Below are 20953 nucleotides of genomic sequence, written 5' to 3'. Positions count from 1 at the left end.
CATATTATTAATATATATATTATTATATATATATATATATATATATATATATATATATATATATATATATATATATATAGTGGGTACAGAAAGTATTCAGACCCCCTTCAATTTTTCACTCTGTTATATTGCAGCCATTTGCTAAAATCATTTAAATTAATTTTTTCCCTCATTAATGTACACACAGCACCCCATATTGACAGACAAAAAAAAATTTTTGAAATTGTTGCAGATTTATTAAAAAAGAAAACTGAAATATCACCTGGTCCTAAGTATTCAGACCCTTTGCTCAGTATTTAGTAGAAGCCCCTTTTTGAGCTCATACAGCCAGGAGTCTTCTTGGGAAAGATGCAACAAGTTTTTCACACCAGGATTTGGGGATCCTCTGCCATTCCTCCTTGTAGATCCTCTCCAGTTCTGTCAAGTTGGATGGTAAACGTTGCTGGACGGCCATTTTTAGGTCTCTCCAGAGATGCTCAATTGGTTTAAGTCAGGGCTCTGGCTGGGCCATTCAAGAACAGTCACAGAGTTGTTGTGAAGCCACTCCTTCGTTATTTTAGCTGTGTGCGAGGGTCATTGTCTTGTTGGAAGGTAATCCTTCGGCCCAGTCCGAGGTCCTTAGCACTCTGGAGAAGGTTTTGTCCAGGATATCCCTGTACTTGGCCGCATTCATCTTTCCCTCGATTGCAACCAGTCGTCCTGTCCCTGCAGCTGAAAAACACCCCCACAGCTTGATGCTGCCACCGCCATGCTTCACTGTGGGGACTGTGTTGGACAAGTGATGAGCAGGGGGGTCTGAATACTTTCTGTACCCACTGTATATTTTATATATATATATATATATATATATATATACACACACACACATATACTTATATACACACACACACATCATATCAGAATGCCTGAAACATATTCCAAGCTGTTCATACAGAACATAACAAAACTAAAAATGTATACAAATGGAATAAATGTAATCAAACACATGCTGTCAGATACAATGTAAGGATGCACTGAATTGTGACGAAGGGATCCCTAAATGTATATAGCACATGGAGAGAAGGAGAGAGAATGGCTATACATAAATGCACATGACAGACAAAGAGAAAGGTCTGCAGATTTAATGGTAAAAGAAAGAGAAACACACACAGGCAGCGCTGGTTGCATGGTCATGACGGCCATGCCGGGTTTGTGTTTAGACAAATACATGAAGATGGAGAGAAGTCTTTCGATGCCACAGGAGTGAAACAAACAGACAATCACAAACAGACAGACAGAGCAGACGGCATTTTTAAAGAGAAAGAAATGCATCGAGACTTCAAATTATGAAACGTGTGCGCTTTGATAATAAATAGGTGTGAAAGGCACTATATAATATAAATAGAATTTGGTATAGTAGGCAGGGATAGATCGATAGATAGATTTTGTTTCAATATGCTGCCAATAAATGTGCACAAACGGTCGCCACTCCGTAGATCCGAGTCAGCGTCGGGCGTACATAAGCAGGACGTTAACATAAAGCGCCCATCAGTCCAGATAACACCACAGGTGACAGAAGACATGACGACCCCCTAAATACACGCGGACGTGCGGCAGATGTCCGTGAGTGCAACAGAAAGAAAAAAACAAGTGTGCCAGAAGCACAGTGTCAATGCACACGGACTGCGGTCGAGACGGAGACGCGGAGCGTGTTAACGCAGACACGGAGCAGTTAGGCGTCAGTGTGACAAATTAAAGCGCCAGTCCCAGTAAAGGTTAAAGAGCCGCACAATCCCAACCTGAAGCGCGACATCAGTAAGAGCGGAGATTCAAATCGGACCTGGAGCCGCACCACGTCACGGGAGCTCAGCTCCACTCTGCCTTGAGCAGACCACCACCACCACCACCACCACCCCGCACATTCACACCATTCGCTCCACATGTTTTTTTTTTTTGTTTTTTTTTGTCTTTCTTCTGGACGGCCACCAGATTGTCGCACACATTGGCCGCTGAACATTCATTTTCAGAAGCAGCCCGGGCTCGATCTGCCTGCACGCTGCCATTCCCTCCTCTCCGCGCTCCTCGGTTATGTAAACGCGTTTTCATGATTTATTTGTGCACACAGCTGGCACCACCGCCACCCCCCAAGCCCGGGAGACACTGGGATGCTCCATCAGTCAGTCACACTGCGAATGGGGATCACCCAGGGTACTTACCGTAATGGTGGTCTCCTTGTTCTGTTTTCTTGAGGGAGATGTTGACCCCGGGCTCTGTGAAGAGAGGCAAGAAACATCATCAAAGCTCCCCTCGGTCTCAGACATGATGCTGATTATTATTATTAGTTTGCAGTTTTTCTGTTTTTTTTTTTTCTTTTAATTCCCACTGGTGCGTCTCACTGCCGTTTCTTCACGGTGGGCTGCGGCTCGCGCGCACTCGGCTTCAGCTGTGCCAGCACAAGGAGGTCGACTTGAGCGTGACTGTCACCGTGTCCCGAGGTAATGGAGAGCAAGAGAGCGGCAGGAAAGTCTCTTGCCTCCCCCAGGATTCCATACTGTGCCCAGTGAAGCAGGACAAGGGCTGCGTTAGGAGACGACGATTTATCTCCTTGGCTTTCACCACACCTCCCCGCTCCTACACACAGCGAAGCGGGGATTTGTGTGACGACCACTCAGGCGTTAATTGCGCTCGCGTTAAGACACCTTTATCTGTGGTGAGGAGAAGCGTGGAGAGGCGCGGGGAAGTTCTGGCCTCCAGCGCACCGACATAACGCACGCGGGCTCCTCGTGAACATCAACACCTCCGGGGTCCCTCGGGGGCTGCCAGCGGCGGCGCCGTCGGGCTCGGTTTAGTGCGCTGATCCGCCATAAACGTGGGGAGCGCGCGCAAAGGGACTTGCTTTATGAGTCAATGGAGAATTTATTACAAGCGTGGAGGCTCACACTAGCCGGGCTGTCAGCATCCATTTAGCACCTGCCATTCCACCCACAAATGTCGTGAACTGCGGTTTGTTAGGTCCTTCAGATGAGAGCTCCATCAAAACCAAGTAACCTCCCAGCCATCTAAGGAGCAAAGATGGACGTGTTCCGAGAAGAGTGCAGACATCCCCAGCTATAAGCCAACGAATAATGGCATAGAAAAGTCTGGAAAAAGCAGAAGGATGGCCAGTATTCCTAAAGTAATGTCTAGGAATCCCACCGCTGACACCACGTTGAATGACGAGTGGTCACAGTTAGTGCAAGTTATCAGCAGTTTATGGTACACCAGAAATGAATCAGTCTGTCTGCACACCCAAGATATATTTACTACAATCTCTCCTACTTTCTTAACTACAATTCCTGAACTATCTGGTTTATTCTTTCCATCGGATGATTTGGGACAGAGAGAGGTGAAACCAGAACTTTCCAATTTCTCAGCTACTTCATTTATATCAACTGGCATCCCAAACCCGATTAAAGGAAAAAAGAAAATCCTCCATCATTGCCAAAAGGTGAGTGGCTCACCACACCAGCCTGATAATCCAGAAACGTTTCATTCCTGGTCAACCAACTGTGGAGAATATGGGGAATATCTGCCAAAATGGAGACCATCGTCCAACGTATCCATCTGAAAGTTTACCCAAGTCGCAAAATTAGACAAGGGGGTTACTGTTAACCGTTTGGAGGCCGCTTTTAAACAAACCGTGCTGCCTGACAAGCGGTCCTCCATGTTGTGCACATCAAATGTGGGAAGATTGTCTGAATGGAGTACTGGTAGTGAGGCGAGCGCCGTCAGAACCAGACAACCTCCATGCCATTTGCAGAAGGAACAGCAAAGAGTGCAGGGAACCCCAGCAATAAGCCAACAAATAATGGCATACAAAAGTCTGGAAAAAGCAGAAGGATGACCAGCATTCCTGAAGTAATGTCTTGGAATCCCACCGCTGACACCATCTTGAATGATGAGTTGTCACAGTTATTGAAAGTTATCAGCAGTTCATTGTACGCCAAAAACAAATCAATCAGTGTGAACATCCAAGCCTTCCTTACTACCAACACTCCTACTTTCTTAACTGCAGTGGACGTCAAGGAACATGAACAACAGGGCACAGTCACTCTTCTACAAATTGCACAGGTCCACAGCAAAAGTATTCAGACCCCCTAACCGTCTGCACACTTTATTGTGTTGGGGGATTTATACTTCAGATGGATACGTTTGCCATTGTTGCCCATCAATCTACACTCAACAGCTCAGAACAGAAAAGCTCTGGACATTTTTCCAAAGCTAGGGGGATCCAGACCATTCCACGTGGTGCTCAGGTGCCTACTGTTTGCTTGAAGTCTCCTTGAGATGTTTCCAGAACTTGCCTGGAGTCCACCAGCGGCACAGCGAATCGATTGGACATCATTTAGAAGGATTTGTGTGTAGAAGGTCCCATAATTCATGCAACATGTCAGCTCTCCGAAGAACTCCATGATGGAATTGTGGTGAGGCATAGATCAGGGCAAAGGGATCAGACCATTTCTATAGAATCAGGTGTTCCCAGGAGCATAGTGGTCTCAAGAACAGTTTGGAACCACCAGGACCACTCTTGGAGTTGGCCACCCAGTTTAACGCACCTTTTCATATCAAAGAAAGCACCAACATGTCCGCCTTTTCGTTCAGCTTGGTCCATCTTCTATTGCCATGGTTCACTAGACACAACTTAAAGGTGTTGGGCCTTGTCCACTTCCTGCAGGGTTGATGGAGCCGAGTTGATTTTGTATTAAATGGAGAGGACAGCCTTGGTCTCAAACTCCAAAGCCATCAGCGGCGTGAATCTTTCGATTGTTATCATGGTCTACATGTTTTCTTCCTTTGTTAGAACCAGCGTGAGGAATATGGTGACCACTCAGAAGGAGATACAGAATGGTGCAAATCTCTTAGGCACTGGAGATGGTCTCCCAACATTGTTTAATCGGACGTGCGTGAACTGAAAACAGCAAACTTTAGAGTTCAAAAAGTGCAATAATGTGAGGAGGTTTTAATGAAAGAAACACACAAAGTAATCAAGAACATTTCAGGTCAAAAACGTGAGGTCTTTGTGGTCAAATGGCCCGATGTTTTTTGAGGGTGCCGATGGTGGACGATGTCCTGTGAAGGTTGAACTAAAAATATGAACTCAAACAGAAATAAGCAGGTGTAGGGAACAAAACTGGGCAGGGAGAGTCCCACTCAGAAGAAGGAGGTGGCCAAACGACAACTCATCCTGCACCATCAAGGTCTCTCCTGAGCTTTCTAGACATTGCAGTCTAAGCTCTTCTGCAAGATAAAGGACCGGATACACCAGTGGTCGGCCACAGCAAACAAGGAGTGCGTCACGACTTCGATCCTTCAAAACCAGATGATGTCCAGCTTCACTAGGCAGTGCAGGACTGGTAGAGACCACTGGGGTCTCCCCCGGGGTCACCCATTCACATCAGAAGTGGAAGAGTTCCGCCATTCCGCCAAGGTGGAAAGAAAGCTACGCAACAGGTGATGTGGACTGGGGAGTCCAAATTTGAAAACTGATGGCAGTTTGTCCACCACAGGGCTGGAGAACGGGACACGCATGGACGTCTGCAGGCCACTGTGAAGCACCCCGAAGGTTCCCTGGAGGTTTGGGGCACACAGAGTTGGTGATGCGATGCTGGCAGATTCTTCTCCGTCATCAAGGCCTACCAGCTTCACTTATCAGCGTGACGATGAGCCCAAATTCATCAGAAGAGGAACAGGGAACCCTGCAACAGAGCCCTGATGTCCACCATACTGCACGCCTTTGGGGACGAATTGAATCCCCCGATTGAGAGCCAGAGCTTCTCGTCCAGCATCCATACTGGACCTCACAAGAGCTAGTTTGGACACCATGTACCCCCACAGCCACACTCCACAAACCCTGGGGATGACAAAGACCACCAGCAAAGTCTGCAGTGAACTGTCCACGAGAACAAGAGGCAGGCGAGGACCTTCGTGATAGAGGACCAATCGGTAAAGGGGGGGCGTCACACCAAACGTGGAACTCTTTGAGGAGTCTTCCTGTTTACTGCACTTTCTCGGACGTTTATGGAGTAACAGAAGTAATCCATATCTTTGAATTTCAAGGCATTCCTATGTTGCTGCTTTTTCACAAGGGCCTTAAACGTTTTGAACAATACTGTACGTCTCAAAATAAAAAAAAAAAAGGGTATAAAAGGTACAAGAAAGTGGTCCATAAATCAGAATTGGAGGCACAGGGACACTGAAGCAGGTAGAGAAGCATCACCTCAACTGCTCGATTTCAAACCTAAAGGCGCTACATTTACGCCAAGGTTTGCCCTGGCCCCCACTTTGTTTATATTCATTTTTCATGTCTTTTTTATTCCTTTTTAATTATCTTATTGTTTAAATTAATATTGTTATTTATGCTTACTCTTTATATATATTTTTGTCAGTTTTGTTAGATGGTTGGTTTCTATGTGTGGATGCTTCCTCTGCCATGCTTCTTGTGTTTTGTGAGCCGTTCCCCAAGAGGCGGGGCCACCTGTCAATCTTTCTAGAGGGACTGCCCCCATCCTATAAAGGCTCATGGGAATTGTGGTCCCTCTGCAGCACTGTTTCTCAATCTTCAGTCGTACGATTTCCACCCGCCGTCTACGGCTTGTCGTGCCCACCAGGAGAGAACCTCGGCTGCCCCCCTTTTGGCTCAGCCTGTCTGCTGTAACTCAAAGCTCATTGCTTTCTTTAAGAGACGTCTCGATCGTCGATGCAAGAATGAAAAAAAAGAAAGCAAGCAAAGCATCCGCTCCACTCCACTCCACTCCTTACCTGCTGGTCGATGCTGCTGCTCTTCCGCAAGGTGAGGTGGGCCTGCTCCACTTGGTGCAATGGGCTCCCCGATGTGTGATAGCCATTAACTGCAAGGAAAATGAAAAATACATTAAAAAAAAAAAAAAAAAAAAAAGATGGCACTGGCAGATAAAGGGCTCGGGGGGCACAAGACTTGGAGAGGGCAGGTCACTGATATGGCTGGTCGTTGGATCCCATTGAGTCCTCATCTATACTAATAAAAGGCAAAGCCCTCACTCACTCACTCATCACTAATTCTCCAACTTCCCGTGTAGGTAGAAGGCTGGAATTTAGTACTTATTTTAGTGGTATGATGCCACGGTCGGCCTCCATATTGAGCTTTTCAACGGTCTTTGTTACTTATGGGCCCATCTTCAAGAAATTTGGTACGCAGGTTCCCAACGCTAACTTAATCCTACTTACGTACATATATACGTCCATAGCCTGCAGCTCGGTCACCGTGTGAGGCGGCGTTGGGTCCCCCATCTCAACGCCTCCCATGTTGTTGGCTGCTTGCCTGCCTATATAAGGCCGTCCGTCGCTCCGGTCTCTACATTCCCTTCCTTGCTTGGCCACAGGATTCACGTCTCCCTGCTGATAACTACAGCCTTTTTATTTAATCCACGGCATCTCCGCTGTTTTATTGTTCGTTTATTACAATTATAGTTATTGTGTAGGTATTTTAGACTTACTTTACATTGTTCAGGTACCCATTTCCTTTATCATTCCAACCGCACCCCATTAACATGTCTATCGAGGTGATCACCATCGATCAGAGAACTGTCACTTACCGAGTGGTTTCCATGCCCGGAGATGGCACCTGCCTTTTCCATTCTCTGTGTTACATATTGCACGGCCATATCAGGCTCACTCTTGATATCCATTGTGTCTTATGTATTGAATGACTGGGACAGGTTCAAGGTGTGGACTGATGACGTACAGGAGATAATTAGACTACACAGGAGCACTAGAAGAGTCAAATGCTTAAGCCCTTCACCTGTGGATCTGCATGTGAGTTGATTGCTGCTGCTGAATTGTTCAGTTGTCGCTTTCAAGTGTACGAAATGGCCAAATATTTTACACCTTTGGACAACCGCCAATGCCTCTTAAACATCTTAGATTCACAGGTGACGATTTGAGTAGTGGACACTTTGATGTTTATGAATGTTTAAACTCTCAAAAGCTGGATGTGAAGTTATTGATGAAACTGGTTGTGTGCTTACAACGCTTGACAGACGCTGAATGTCACTTCAACACAACAAGTCCTACAAATACTGTCGTCATTGAAACAAACCATGAAACTCACACCGCTTATGACAGCAGCAATCCACGCTGTGAGATTTGAGACAAGATTACTGTTCACATGGCCGACTGTACGTTACATGCTCAGAGTCAGCTCAGTGCACAGCTTGGTCAGATTACAACCGGAGGGCCGAACTCACAATGTGGTATACAAAGAGATCCTTAACAAATAATTATTGGTATATGTTCCATCAGTTTAAAAAGGTTTAATTTTCTTCTTAATAAAAATTTTAGGGCAGTACTTCGTCTCTGCGAAGCTGGCTGGGATTTTGCTATATACAGTGTATATATATATATTGTAAAGGACCGAGGAGACAGTAGCAAGGGTTGGGGTTTTCCGCCCCGTATATTGTAAATACAACAAAAACTGGTCAAAATTATAAACAAACAGTTCATATCGCGCGCCGACTCCTGGCGCCGCGCCATTTTATTGGGGAGGAGCCGGAAGTGGAGGAATGCGGGAAGGACCGCAAGGGAGGATGGGAAGGATGACGCCAGGGCAAGATGGCGGAGGAAGGGCGGAAGTATCGACTGCGGTCAATCCAGGCCTATGGTGCAGGAAGGTCTTTCTTTCTACGAGGAAGCAGAGGGAGAAAGTTAATACCCCACCATTCCCTGGCGGCGAATGGTTTCCCAGGTGTTATCGAATCAATCCGCTGCCTCCTACTACTCAAGTGCGTGACACGATCCCCCCCTTAGCCCAGGACCGGCAGGTCGGGCGGACCTAACCGAGAGGTCGTGAATACGAGAGGGCCTCGGCTTTGGCCTGAGGGGTGCCCCGCCGATAAGTGACAGTGAACTTATACGGCTGTAAGTCCAGGAACCACCTGGTGACCCGCGGATTCACTCTTTGTGTAGGGACATCCACTGAAGTGCAGCGTGATCAGTCACCAGAGCGAACTGCACCCAGCAGGTAGTAACGGAGGTGGGTCACTGCCCACTTAATGGCCAAGGCCTCCCTCTCCACTGCCGCTGCACCGGCTCCCGGTCCATCAGTTTCCGCTAAGGTACATCACAGGGTGCTCGACACCATCGACGCTTTGGCTCAGCACGGCACCCAGGCCTGTGTCCGCCGGTCTGGAGAATAAACGGAGCCCAAAATCGGGCGTCCGTAACACAGGTGCCGACGTTAGGGCCTTCTTTAGGTCACTGAACGCTGTTCTGCTTTGTCGGTCCACACCACGTATAGGGAGCCTTTTGTCAGGTCAGTCAAGGGTGCTGCTCTTCGAGAAACGGGAACAAACCGGCGGTAGTAACCGCAAGCCCCAAGAAAGCCTGCACCTGTTTCTTGGTACTGGACGGGCCATTCTAAGATGTCTTTAACTTTGGAGCTCTGTGGCCGCACCTGTCCTTGTCCCACGAGGTAGCCTAAATATTTGGCCTCCTTTAATCCAAAAACACTTCCGGGGTTTATGCGGAGGCCGGCTTTAGCCAGTGTTCGGAGGACAGCTGCGACCTGCAGTAGATGCTCCTCCCAGGTGCCGGAATAGATGACAACGCCATCCAGGTAGGCGGCGCTATAGGACTGGTGGGGCTTCAGCACTCTATCTACCAGACGCTGAAGGTCGCCGGGCCCCGTGCAGCCCAAATGGGAGGACCTTGTACTGCCAGTGCCCGCTAGGGGTGCTAAAGGCCGCTTTCTCCTTTGCGGATGCCGCTAAAGGAATTTGCCAATACCCTTTGTCATGTCAAGGGTAGTCAGATACCGAGCCGCACTCCAGCCGCCAAGGAGGTCGCCAATGCGGGCATGGGGTAGGCATCGAACTTGGAGATCTGATTCAGACGCCTAAAGTCATTACAGAACCTCCAGGAGCCGCCTGGCTTGGAGACGAGGACAATAGGGCTGGACCAGGGACTATGGCTCTCTTCAATTATGTCCATGTCCAACATACGCTTCACCTCCAGTTCGACCTCTGCGCTGCTTTGCCTCCGGAGTCGGTAGGGCCTCTCCCGGACGACACCCCGGCCCGTGACTATATCGCGGCTCAATCAGCGGTCCGCCGGGTGACTCGCCACTACCTCGGGATGGCTCGGAGTGTTTGGGCTAACTCCTGCCGCTGCTTGGGGTCAGCTCTTCCGAGGTTAAGGGCAGTTGTGCTTGTAAAAGGGAGAGTGACCTACGGAGCTGGGAGCTCCTCTCTATCTCCAGGGCTTTAACAGGTTGACATGATAGATCCTTCACCGGTCGACGCATTGGGCTGTTTCACCAAATAGTCGACGCAGTCCTTTCTCTCCTTAACCTCGTAAGGCCCTTGCCAGTGAGCGAGCAGCTTCGAGTGGGAGGTCGGACGAGCACCATAACTCGTCCCCGGGCGGAACTCCCTGAGGACGGAGTTGCGGTTGTAACACCGGCCTGCGCTGCTTGCGCACGCAGTCACGCGCTCTTTTAGGAGGGGCCTGATCTTTGTGAGTCGGTCGCGCAGTTGCGCCACGCATCAAAATGTTAGAGGAGGGAAGAGCCTCGCCTCCCAGCCTTCTTTAGGATGTCGAGGATTCCCGGGGTTGTCGCCCGTATAGTAATTCAAAGGGGAGAAGCCTGTAGAGGCCTGGGGTACCTCCCGGTAGGCAAAAGCACGAGCGGGAGGAGCTGGTCCCAGTTCCTGCCGTCCCGCTGACTACCTTGCGGAGCATCTGCTTAAGCGCCTGATTAAATCGCTCACCAACCCGCCAGTTTGCGGGTGATAGACTGACGCTTTCAGGTGCTTTATCTGCAGTAATTTGGCTACCTCCTTGAACGTATCCGAAGTGAAGGGCGCCCTGGTCCGTGAGGACCTCCTTGGGTATGCCCACGCGTGAAAACAAATTAACCAGTTCCCGCGCGATGCTTTTAGTATTAGCGGGCGCAGGGGAACCGCCTCTGGGTACCGGGTGGCATAGTCCACCATGACTAGGATATACTTGTGGCCACGGGTTGAGGGCTCCAGGGGTCCCACCAAATCGACCCCTATCCTTTCAAAGGGGATGTCCACGAGGGGAATAGGGACTAGAGGAGCACGGTCCCTCCTAGGAATCTGGCGGGTCTGGCACTCGACAGGATTGACAGAACCGCCGGACCTCCTCATTGATCCCAGGCCAGTAAAAGCGGAGCTTAATCCTCTCCAGTGTTTTTCGCCCCGAGGTGGGCTTAGGAGGTGAGCATGTGCCAACTCGCATATCTCCGCCGGAAGGTACGCTGAATTAGCAACAACTTCCGCACCTCGCCTCATGGGTAGCCACCGGTACAACAGATCATTCTCAAGGACAAAGAAGGGTTCCCGCGGTGTGGATCCGTCCGCTGTTGAGCTGTTAGGCAGAACGACCGCATTCCGGGCAAAGCGCAGGGAGTCATCATTCCACTGCTCCCTCTTAAAGGAGGCCGGCGTGGACCGAAATTGATGGTCCAGGCCGAGAGGGTCTTGGGGCCTGGGCCCGGAAGAGTTCCCTGGCTAGTCCCTTCTCCGCGGAATCTTCCGGTCAAGGTCCGTAGCCACGAAAGGTCCCCGAGACACCAGCCCCATAGGGCCTGCCCTTGTGCACGGCGTGGAGGCCGCGGGAGGGTGCCTTTTCCCCTCATAACAAGATCCAACGAGGCCCCGAGCGCGAATGGCTTACCGCTGATTCTTTTAGACCAGTCTTGTCCCAGAATCACTGGGAAGGGGGTCAGGTAACACAGCGACCGCCATTTGATTGGTTCCCCTTCCAGGTGACATAGCAGTGAGCGAACGATATGACCTAGTCCCCCATGCACACAGGTGACCAACAAATGCTGTTTTAACCACTGTTGCGTAAGACAAACGGCGAGCAACAATGGTAATGTTGCTGCCGGAATCAAACAAAGCCACCACGGCGTGCCCATTTAGCAACACCACTCCCGTGATTCGACTCGCCAAGGGATGCGGCGGGTACAATACCTCTCCGATGACGTCCAGCTGCAGTCCATAGGCTCCGGGGCGATGTGATGGGGCAGTTTGGCAGCAGGTGACCGGTCTCGCCACACTTGAAACAGCGCGGCGGACCCGGCCTCTCTCTGGCTCTGGCTGGCGCTTCTGCAGCGCGTCGAGGGGCTCGGGGTGGCCGCCCGTCCTGCCGGTTCCCGAGCAGGCTTTTCTGACCCCCAAGTCGGAGGACCGCCAACTGACGCTCCAGGACGCCGAGGAGGCCCGACATGTTCTGATAGGCGTGTCCCCGACCTGCTGGGCGAGGGAACTGGGCATCGATTGACCAGGCCTTCACAGGCCACCCGCCGACCACTTTCCGCCCGTCGGGCTCTCTGGCCGTAGCCAGCGCCCATCTTGCCCCAGAACTCAACGCCTGGGCGCGAAGGGCTTTTCGGGTCAAAGACCCAGTTCCGCCATTCGCCGCCTGCTGGCCCGGCTAATGCCGTAGCGGGCCAGTATTTCGGGCTTGAGGAGGTCGTAATTAGCGCCTCCTCCTCAGGGAGGTCATAATAGGCCGCAGCGCTGGTCCTTCAGGTATGGCGCCAAGATGGACGCCACTGACCGCTGCCACTCGCTCCGGTGGCCGCCCTCTCAAACATGCCCAGGTAGGCATCGACGTCCTCCGGGGGCCCATCGGACCATAGGATGAGGCGGCTGCCTGGGCGGGTCTGGTCGCCGCCTGGGCTTCCACTAACCTGGCCTCGTGGCCTCCAGCTCCCGGTGGTGGCGGCTTGCGCAGCTGCAGCCTGGAGCTGGTCATTCATCCTGCAGCACGTGTTGAGGTCCTGTCCCTCCGCATTCCGGGATCTCTATCCTGCCGACTACGCCACTTGTAAAGGACCGAGGAGACAGTAGCAAGGGTTGGGGTTTTCCGCCCCGTATATTGTAAATACAACAAAAACAGGTCAAAATTATAAACAAACAGTTCATATGCGCGACGCCGACTCCTGGCGCGCGCCATTTTATTGGGGAGGAGCCGGAAGTGGAGGGATGCCGGGAAGGACCGCAAGGGAGGATGGGAAGGATGACGCCAGGGCAAGATGGCGGAGGAAGGGCGGAAGTATCGCACTGCGTCAATCCAGGCCTATGGTGCAGGAAGGTCTTTCTTTCTATGAGGAAGCAGAGGGAGAAAGTTAATACCCGCCATTCCCTGGCGCTAATGGTTTCCCAGGTGCTATCGAATCAATCCGCCTCCTACTGCGAAGTATGCGTGACATATATATATATATATATATATATATATATATATATATTATATATATATATATCTCGATATAGTGGACTTGAACCCAGACACAGACAGACAGACATCTTAATTTACCCCAACACACGTTTATTTGCAATATATTTACAATAGTGGCGTCAGTGCACTTCCCAGTGCCTCCTGCCCCGTTCCCCCAAATGTCCAGGCCTCACAGTCTTTGTGCCTCTCTCTTGGCTGCTTGAATAGGAACCCAGATGAGCTCCAGCTGCTTCCCAGCATTCCTCCGTAGCCACGCCCCAGTGTGGCGGAAGTGCCGGCTGCGCACCCGGAAGCTGTCCGGGTGTCTCCTGTCGTCTTCCCCCAGCACTTCCTGGTGTGGTGGAAGTGCTGGGTTCCAGGGATATGCAGGCATTGGGGCGCCGCCTGGCGGTGGCCACGGGTCCCTACAGGGCTGGGCTTCTAAGGCTTTACCCGAGGCCCTCAACATAACCAGGGCGGACGCCCCCTCGCAGTCTGGAGGAGGCACAAGCCCATCTCTGGTCCTCCTGGGTGTCCCGGCCGGATACCACAATATGTGTATATTATATATGTCTATATATGTAGATATGTCTGTGAACCTGATTGAAAGAAATAATGATAATCAAATCCTTGATGACAGCAACACTCAGTAACACTCACAACACAATTACATTGACAATCATGTTACGTTATTTTTAAAATGTTTCCTTTTCTTTTTCATAACTTCTTTAACACACTACTTCTCCTCTGCGAAGCGCGAGTATTTTGCTAGTTAATAAATAAGATGGAGTGGGAAATGACTAAGTAAGGTGCGAGAAGGAGGACTGAAAAGCAGGCCTACTGTCCGGACCTCAGGGTTACACACGTGACGAGGCCGAGATGGACGGCTGCCATTAAAATTAAACTTAAATGATGCCTTGATTTCAGGAGGCACGTGGGCATCTGCTGACTGGAGTAGCACATCCATCCATCCATCTTGCCACGTCCTGCACCTCCTCTCCCAGGTGAGAACTGAAGAGAGAATCACAGCCTGCCTGCTATGAACGGAGTTACCAAGCTGTTCATGAGCTGTAAAAGTCATCTTGGCAACATTTCTAGGGTTCTTTAATTAATTCTGTGATTGGAGCCTTCATTTAGAAGTTTTATTTAACGTTTTTTTGGTTGCCACTCCAATTTCTTTCCTTTTATGGAGTTGGGTGTTGGATTACTGCCTGGTCATCACGAGTGAGCCATAAGGGTGTTCTCAATATGGCTGCCGAGATGTTCTCCCCATCATGGAGAAATGGCATTGGTAGAGAGAGAGAGAGAGAGAGAGAGAGAGTTCCACCTCAGGCCAAGAGGGGCCGCTGACACTCCCATTGTCTTCTCTTTCCCTCGTAGCATTTATAAGCCACTCAAGAAGGGAAAAGAAAGGGGGGTAGGGGGGGTTTGAGAGAGAGAAACTGCCCACATCCTAATAAAGGCTCATGGGAATTGTAGTCCCTTTGCAGCTCAGTTTCTCAATCACTTGGTCACAACCCATTTTTGGTTTGCAGCCTGTTACCAGTGGGTTATTATGCTAAGGGGTCTCAAAGTGAATGGTAGTGGGTTGTGGAAGGCTGACTAATCAATCAGCATTGCCATGCGGTAGATGTCCGCTCGCCACCGGGGGCAGATCTGCTATGAAAGTAACAAAGCTTAAGATTCAAGGTCCCTGATCCAGGAGGGGCCCCCAGAAGCCGCCCTACTTAAAAATTGTGGGTGTCTACTGTATAAGAAGGGCTTTTTAAACCCCCTACATGTAGTGGTTAAATAATAAAATAAAAAAAATAAAAAAAATGAGTGGTCACCCCTTGTGGAACGACCCCATTGAAGATAACAGTTGAGAAAAGGGGGTCTTCTCTTCATGGCCAGAGAGAGAGAGAGAAAGGTGGCGAGGCTGCCCAATACCATTCGAATCACAAAATTCTGAACCCATGGGTGCAGGCAGCTCCCCCAGGTTCATCTAATCCTGTTCCGGCATGACAGGACCAATGGGGCATCATGGAACAGAACGGCCAATTGTAAACTGCCACATTTCAGTCCCCCAGGCCAGTTTCATGCCAGCTAGGCCCGTTTATGGCCATCCTGTGCTAGAAAGGCTCATTGAGTGCCCTTCACCGAGTTGTAACTCACAATTAGGCCATAAAACTGGCCCAAATGGTAATGGAACTCTGGAGGTAGAAAACCAGTTTGTCCAGCTTGCTGACTCTAACAGAAATAGTTTCTAACACCTACAACCATAAATAAAGCTAAAGATTAGCACATTTTATATGACGGTGGCAAAATCATAACAGCAGCAGCAGACGACCATCTGACAGCGGGACACGGTGGGCCTGTGATCACCGAAACCGAAAGATTGAAGAATGGAAAAAAAAATGTCAGCTGTTCGGGCAAATCGCATTTTCTGATGCAGTCTGTATGGAAAGGGTCCGTGGTGGGATTCTGCCTCATGCCAACGGCTCAGTAGTGTAATGGCGATGAAGGCTTACTGGGCCTCATCAGCCCTGGTTCATCCTTCCTGGCCCAGATACCATCACGTACCTCTCTCCAGTACTTTACTGGTCATTTAAATGCTCTTTGACCAGCAGCAGGCCACGTGAGATAATTCACATGAACCGCAGGAGAGAAGGCACCACCCGCATAGGTGAGCTTTCATTTCTTTTTAAAAGTCACCCAATAAACATGGCAGGTTTTCCCAGTAATGTCGTCCTGCAGTCTGAGATCCCTAACCACTTCCACTTGAGCCAGCTGTTCAGCCCGAGGCAGATCACTCAAGTCCCAGCGTAATTAAACGTTTTGTTTTCTGGCCATTTTTAAAACGCTACAAGAATGAGAGAACACAACCCGATAAGGAAAAAATACTGAGAAACAGCGCCCCCTATAGCAGGCTGTGCAGAACCTGGAAAAAGAAACAAAAAAACAAAAGGCTAAGCCATGACGATATCTACACTCAAAACCAGCATTAAAATCCTAAACCAAAAACAGAATTTACAAAAGACCAGAATATGAAAAGAATCCAAAGATGGGAGCCGAAGAGCAAGAGCAGTGGGGCCAAGGAAGCCCTCTGGCACAGCTATTGGCACAGCGTAGCTTTGAGCTAAACCAACTGGCTTGATGAGATGAATGGTCAGATCTCTTCTGTTCTAAAGGCTGATGGTGGTCCCCACTAGGTGTACATTCTTGTTCATAGCAGCCATCAGTTTGGTCTTCATTTCACTAGCCTGCCATCTTAATCAGCCTGTTGGAGTTGGACCACCAACTGGCCAACAAAGAATTATAGAACACATAAATGATTCAGCGGGTTAGAAAATGGATGGATAAATGATGTCACAATCCAGCAATGTGACGTGCAAGTACTGAGGCACAATCATTGCTCTGGGGCCCCCCACACTTGTCTATGCCCCACAACGGCCATGGAAGGAGCCAGTGGGGTGCCAGTGAGTCACAGGGCAGATACTGAAGCTTGCACACTTACTTTAAACCCAATGTTTAAAATGGCACGGTGACAGTGTTTTGTGTTTTTTCAGTACCAGAAACTTTCTGCTCCTCCCAACCACCCACTGTTGATGGGGGAAGCTTCAATGTGATTGCAATGCACGGGACCCCCTCCCTTATTGCTTCAATGTGATCGCAATGCACGGGACCCCCTCCCTTATTGCTTCAATGTGATCGCAATGTACGAGACCCCCTCCCTTATTGCTTCAATGTGATTAGAACACACAGGACATCCGTCCCCTCCCTTATTGCTTAAGTGTGATCACAATTCATGAGACCCTAAACCTCATTGCTCCATCACCCACAGTATGAGAGGGAAGCAGCGCGTAGTGTGGCAGGATGGTGAGCTGCATCAGGGAGGATGGAGTATGACGGTGCCTTTAGAGCTTTATTGAAGTGCAAAAGTTGGTATTGAAACCAAAGTTAAAATTTTTGTACCAGTCCAACACACACACACACACACACACAGTATGTATTTATTATATTTAAGGTCAGGATTCCTTCCTTGGCTTCTGTTTAAATTTTCCATTTTGCTATTTCTTTATTTTATTATTTATTTATTCTAAATTGTTCTCTCATGTTCTTTGTATTCTGTGGGTGGTTCCCCAGGAGGCGGGGCCACCCTTACTTCACCGCTTCAGGCACCACCCTCTTCCAATAAAGGCAGGCTGGGAATTGCAGTCCCTTGCGGTTCATTCGGTTGCGCTCTGGTGAAGGGGCTTCCCTGTCAGCCACCTGCTCTTTATGTATTTTGGATTTACTGGCTTTGCTCTTTGCTTATGTTTATTGGATTTTGCTTGGATTGTGTTTTTTTTTTTTTTTTGGTGGGACTCCTTCAGTTTAGGACCACCTTTCAGGCAAATCCGTTTTGCCTCCTTTTTGAGCTTTTTGTGATAGTTTCTATTTTCTGTAAATTTCGGGCAAATCCTTTTCGGTTGTGTCCCCCAGAACACGGCAATGTTCTGGCAGTGTTAGGCCACTAAAACAGGGACAAAACACAGTCCAGCTTCAAACCAAGCCTTTTCAGAAAGAGGTCACCTTCCAGCAGCCCAGCTGACCATTCAAAAAGCCAGCTTTGTCCTCCACTTGGCCAAATGACTTTAAAAATGTTCAAAAATATCAAAAGTGTCCGAAAAAATTGATCAAAATGACACCCAAAGGAGAGGATAACTGTAAACCCCTGGTTTGTAAAGAGTCGAACAAAAAGGGAAAATGTACAAAAGGGTTCACTTCCCAGGTCCTCCATTTGTGGAGTTTGCATGTTCTCCCCGTTTCTGCGTGGGTTTCCTCCCACAGTCCAAAGACATGCAGGTTAGGTGGATTGGTGATCCTAAATTGTCCCTAGTGTGTGCTTGGTGTGTGTGTGTGCCCTGTGGTGGGCTGGCGCTCTGCCCGGGGTTTGTTTCCTGCCTTGCACCCTGTGTTGGCTGGGATTGGCTCCAGCAGACCAGTAGTTAGGATATAGCGGGTCGGATAATGGATGAATGGATAGAAGGCTATAATTAGAGAAAGTAGAAAACATCACAAACAGCAGACAAAAAAGGATTTGCTAGAGGGGATTCTGAAACTGAAGGAGTCCCAAAAACTCAATCCAAGTGTAACCTAACAGATAAGCAAAAAGGTAGTAAAAATAGCCACTCCGGAGAAGGTAAGGAGCCCGAGACTCACAGGAAAGTCAAAACCAGCTTCACCATAATGAACCGCAAGGGACTACAATTCCCAGCCTGGTTTTATTGGCTGGGGGCGGTTCTTTAAGCGGTGAGGTAAGAGTGGCCCCGCCTCCTGGGGAACCACCCACTAAAGAAACATGAGAACCGAATTGCAGACATACAAACTGAATTAACATAATACATAATTAGGTAACTAACATCCATCCATCCATTTTCCAACCCGCTGAATCCGAACACAGGGTCACGGGGGTCTGCTGGAGCCAATCCCAGCCAACACAGGGCACAAGGCAGGAACCAAACCTGGGCAGGGCGCCAGCCCACTGTAGGGCACACACACACACACGGGCTAATTTAGGATCGCCAATCCACCTAACCTGCATGTCTTTGGATTGTGAGAGGAAACCCACGCAGACACGGGGAGAACATGCAGACTCCACACAGGGAGGACCCGGGAAGTGAACCCAGGCGGGTCTCCTAACTGCGAGGCAGCAGCAGCGCTACCCACTGCGCCACCGTGCCACCTGGTAATTAACATAGACAGGTAAAAACAAACAGAATTAGCAATGAACAAAAATGATAAAATGAAATAAATTTAAACATAAGCCAGAGAAGGAGCCTGAAGAGGATGTGGTGTTTTATTGCTTTTCACCAAATGTTATTTGTGCTTTAGGTTTATTTATAAATGTGTGCAGCGCTCCGAACTTGTCTTCTAACTAAATATTAAGTGAAATCTCTGAATGGCGCTCCCACCGCAGATATTCATAATGGAGTGTCGCTGTGCCGCTTCTGAGATTAGCCAGAGAGGTCTCATCTGAAACGGAGGCAACATGACAAAGACGAACTGCAGCTCCATGCTGATCCGACCTGAAAGGACTGAAAGGTGTAAAGAATGACGTGCAAGATGGAGGCGCTTGTGGCAGCTGAGCTAATCTGTTCAATCAATAAGGGGCCGTGCTGGCAAACCGCAAAGAAAATCACGGAAGGTTTAGAAAAAACACACAAAATGGAGAAAAATCCCAAGTGCCGTGGGCCTCAAAGTGGCCGACATTAATTCAGGATTTTTGTGCGGCGCTCGTCTTTAGAGTGTAAAACGCTAATTACATAACCCACGGGTTCCAAGACTCCCAGTATCCTCAAGTGAAGGTTAGATGGCACATACCTGCAGGACTGGAGCTCTTCATCGATAGTGGGCTCTTGGGGATACACGGTGAGCCTGATGGCCGCTCCCAAGTCGTTTCTGTTTTAAGAAAAAAAAAAAACACACACACAATTCAGAGCACTTCTGGGAAAGCAAAACAGGAATACACACACCGCGTTACTGACAAAACGAAGAGCAAGCTGGAAAAATCAATATAATAATAAACCAACTTCTGCCTGGGCATAGTGAGCCTTAACATTCACAGTGCACCCTCAGTTGGAATGCACAAAGTAATCAAATGCATTGCATCTTTCATTCCAACAGAGGGTGCATTGCAAACGACTGTGGAGAATTTGATAGCAAATGAGATGACAGAGAAGCTGCGCCTAAGGACTTACAATAGGAGAATTTAATAAAAAAAAAAAAAGGACCCCATCTTATTGGGGTCCATTAAAGCTTTTGTTGCTCTGCCCTCACTATTGGACCCAGTTATCTTTGTCTCAATAAGAAGTCAAAATCAGAGTGAAATATACGCTGCTCTCTTATTTCATAGCACTTGTAAAGCGAAACATGGCGTCCCAAGTTATGGATTGAATGGGTGGTCTTCCTCTGTGCTTTGTGTGTCACCACTGCTTACGGTGACTTTGGTTCAATTCACACATAATGAAATTTCAGACAAAAGAAATTAAAGGAAAATATAATATATGGTGATTACAACCATCTATGATGACAATTAAAGACTGATCATCGATAACAACCCAGAATTGCACATCTCCACACCGCCAAAGCAGGGCAGGAGACCCAGGAATGGACTTGGCAGTAGTTGGTCCCGAAAAGGACCACCGGTTATTCCTCAGCTGAATCCGCCATCCCCTTCCTCTGCTGCCCTCCAGTGCCATTGCTCCTCTCTTAATTGTCGTGTGTGTGACACCTCACACTTCACTTGGACGTCAGAGGCAATCAAAAACACACACACTTTCCCCCCCATTTCCGTGAGCTGATCCAAGCCGGAATCGTTCCCGAGACTGTGCGTCAAGTCCTTGCTAAGGACACCGGAGCTCCTGGTCCCTCTCAGACGTACTTGGTGGACATTCCAATTAGTTAACTTAAAAGGCTATCAAATGTGAGGGGTGACCACAAACCCTGGCGTCTGAACCTGCAAAGGGTAATCTGTGGGTCTGATTTTGTAAGTGGTATGGTGGACCATCCCGTAGGGAGACAATTAAATGTTTTATCTGAGCACCGGGACACAAACTATGCCGAGGTTGGAAACAAAAAAAAAAAAAAGTCGATTGGATTTTGTGAACAAACTGGGACATAATAAGAAAACAGAAACAAGATCAGAAATTGTTCAAACCAAAATGCATAACAAAACTCGAAACCAAAAAGG

The 20953-nt window shown here is 48.8% G+C and overlaps 1 protein-coding gene across 3 annotated transcripts in view; it reads right to left on the bottom strand.

Moving 5' to 3' along the window:
* Window positions 1-20953, bottom strand: part of LOC120517101 (growth arrest-specific protein 7-like) — a 131067-nt gene that overhangs the window by 38928 nt on the left and 71186 nt on the right. For all 3 annotated transcript variants that reach the window (XM_039739203.1, XM_039739205.1, XM_039739204.1), the window contains exons 3-5: window positions 19585-19662; window positions 6778-6866; window positions 2196-2249 (exon numbers count right to left, since the gene is read on the bottom strand). In XM_039739203.1, coding sequence (XP_039595137.1) covers window positions 2196-2249; window positions 6778-6866; window positions 19585-19662 — 221 coding nt within the window. The remainder of the gene's footprint in view (window positions 1-2195; window positions 2250-6777; window positions 6867-19584; window positions 19663-20953) is intronic.

The sequence above is a fragment of the Polypterus senegalus genome, chromosome 17, assembly GCF_016835505.1.
Source record: "Polypterus senegalus isolate Bchr_013 chromosome 17, ASM1683550v1, whole genome shotgun sequence".
Lineage (NCBI taxonomy): Eukaryota > Metazoa > Chordata > Cladistia > Polypteriformes > Polypteridae > Polypterus > Polypterus senegalus.
This window is presented reverse-complemented; position numbering and strand designations above follow the sequence as displayed.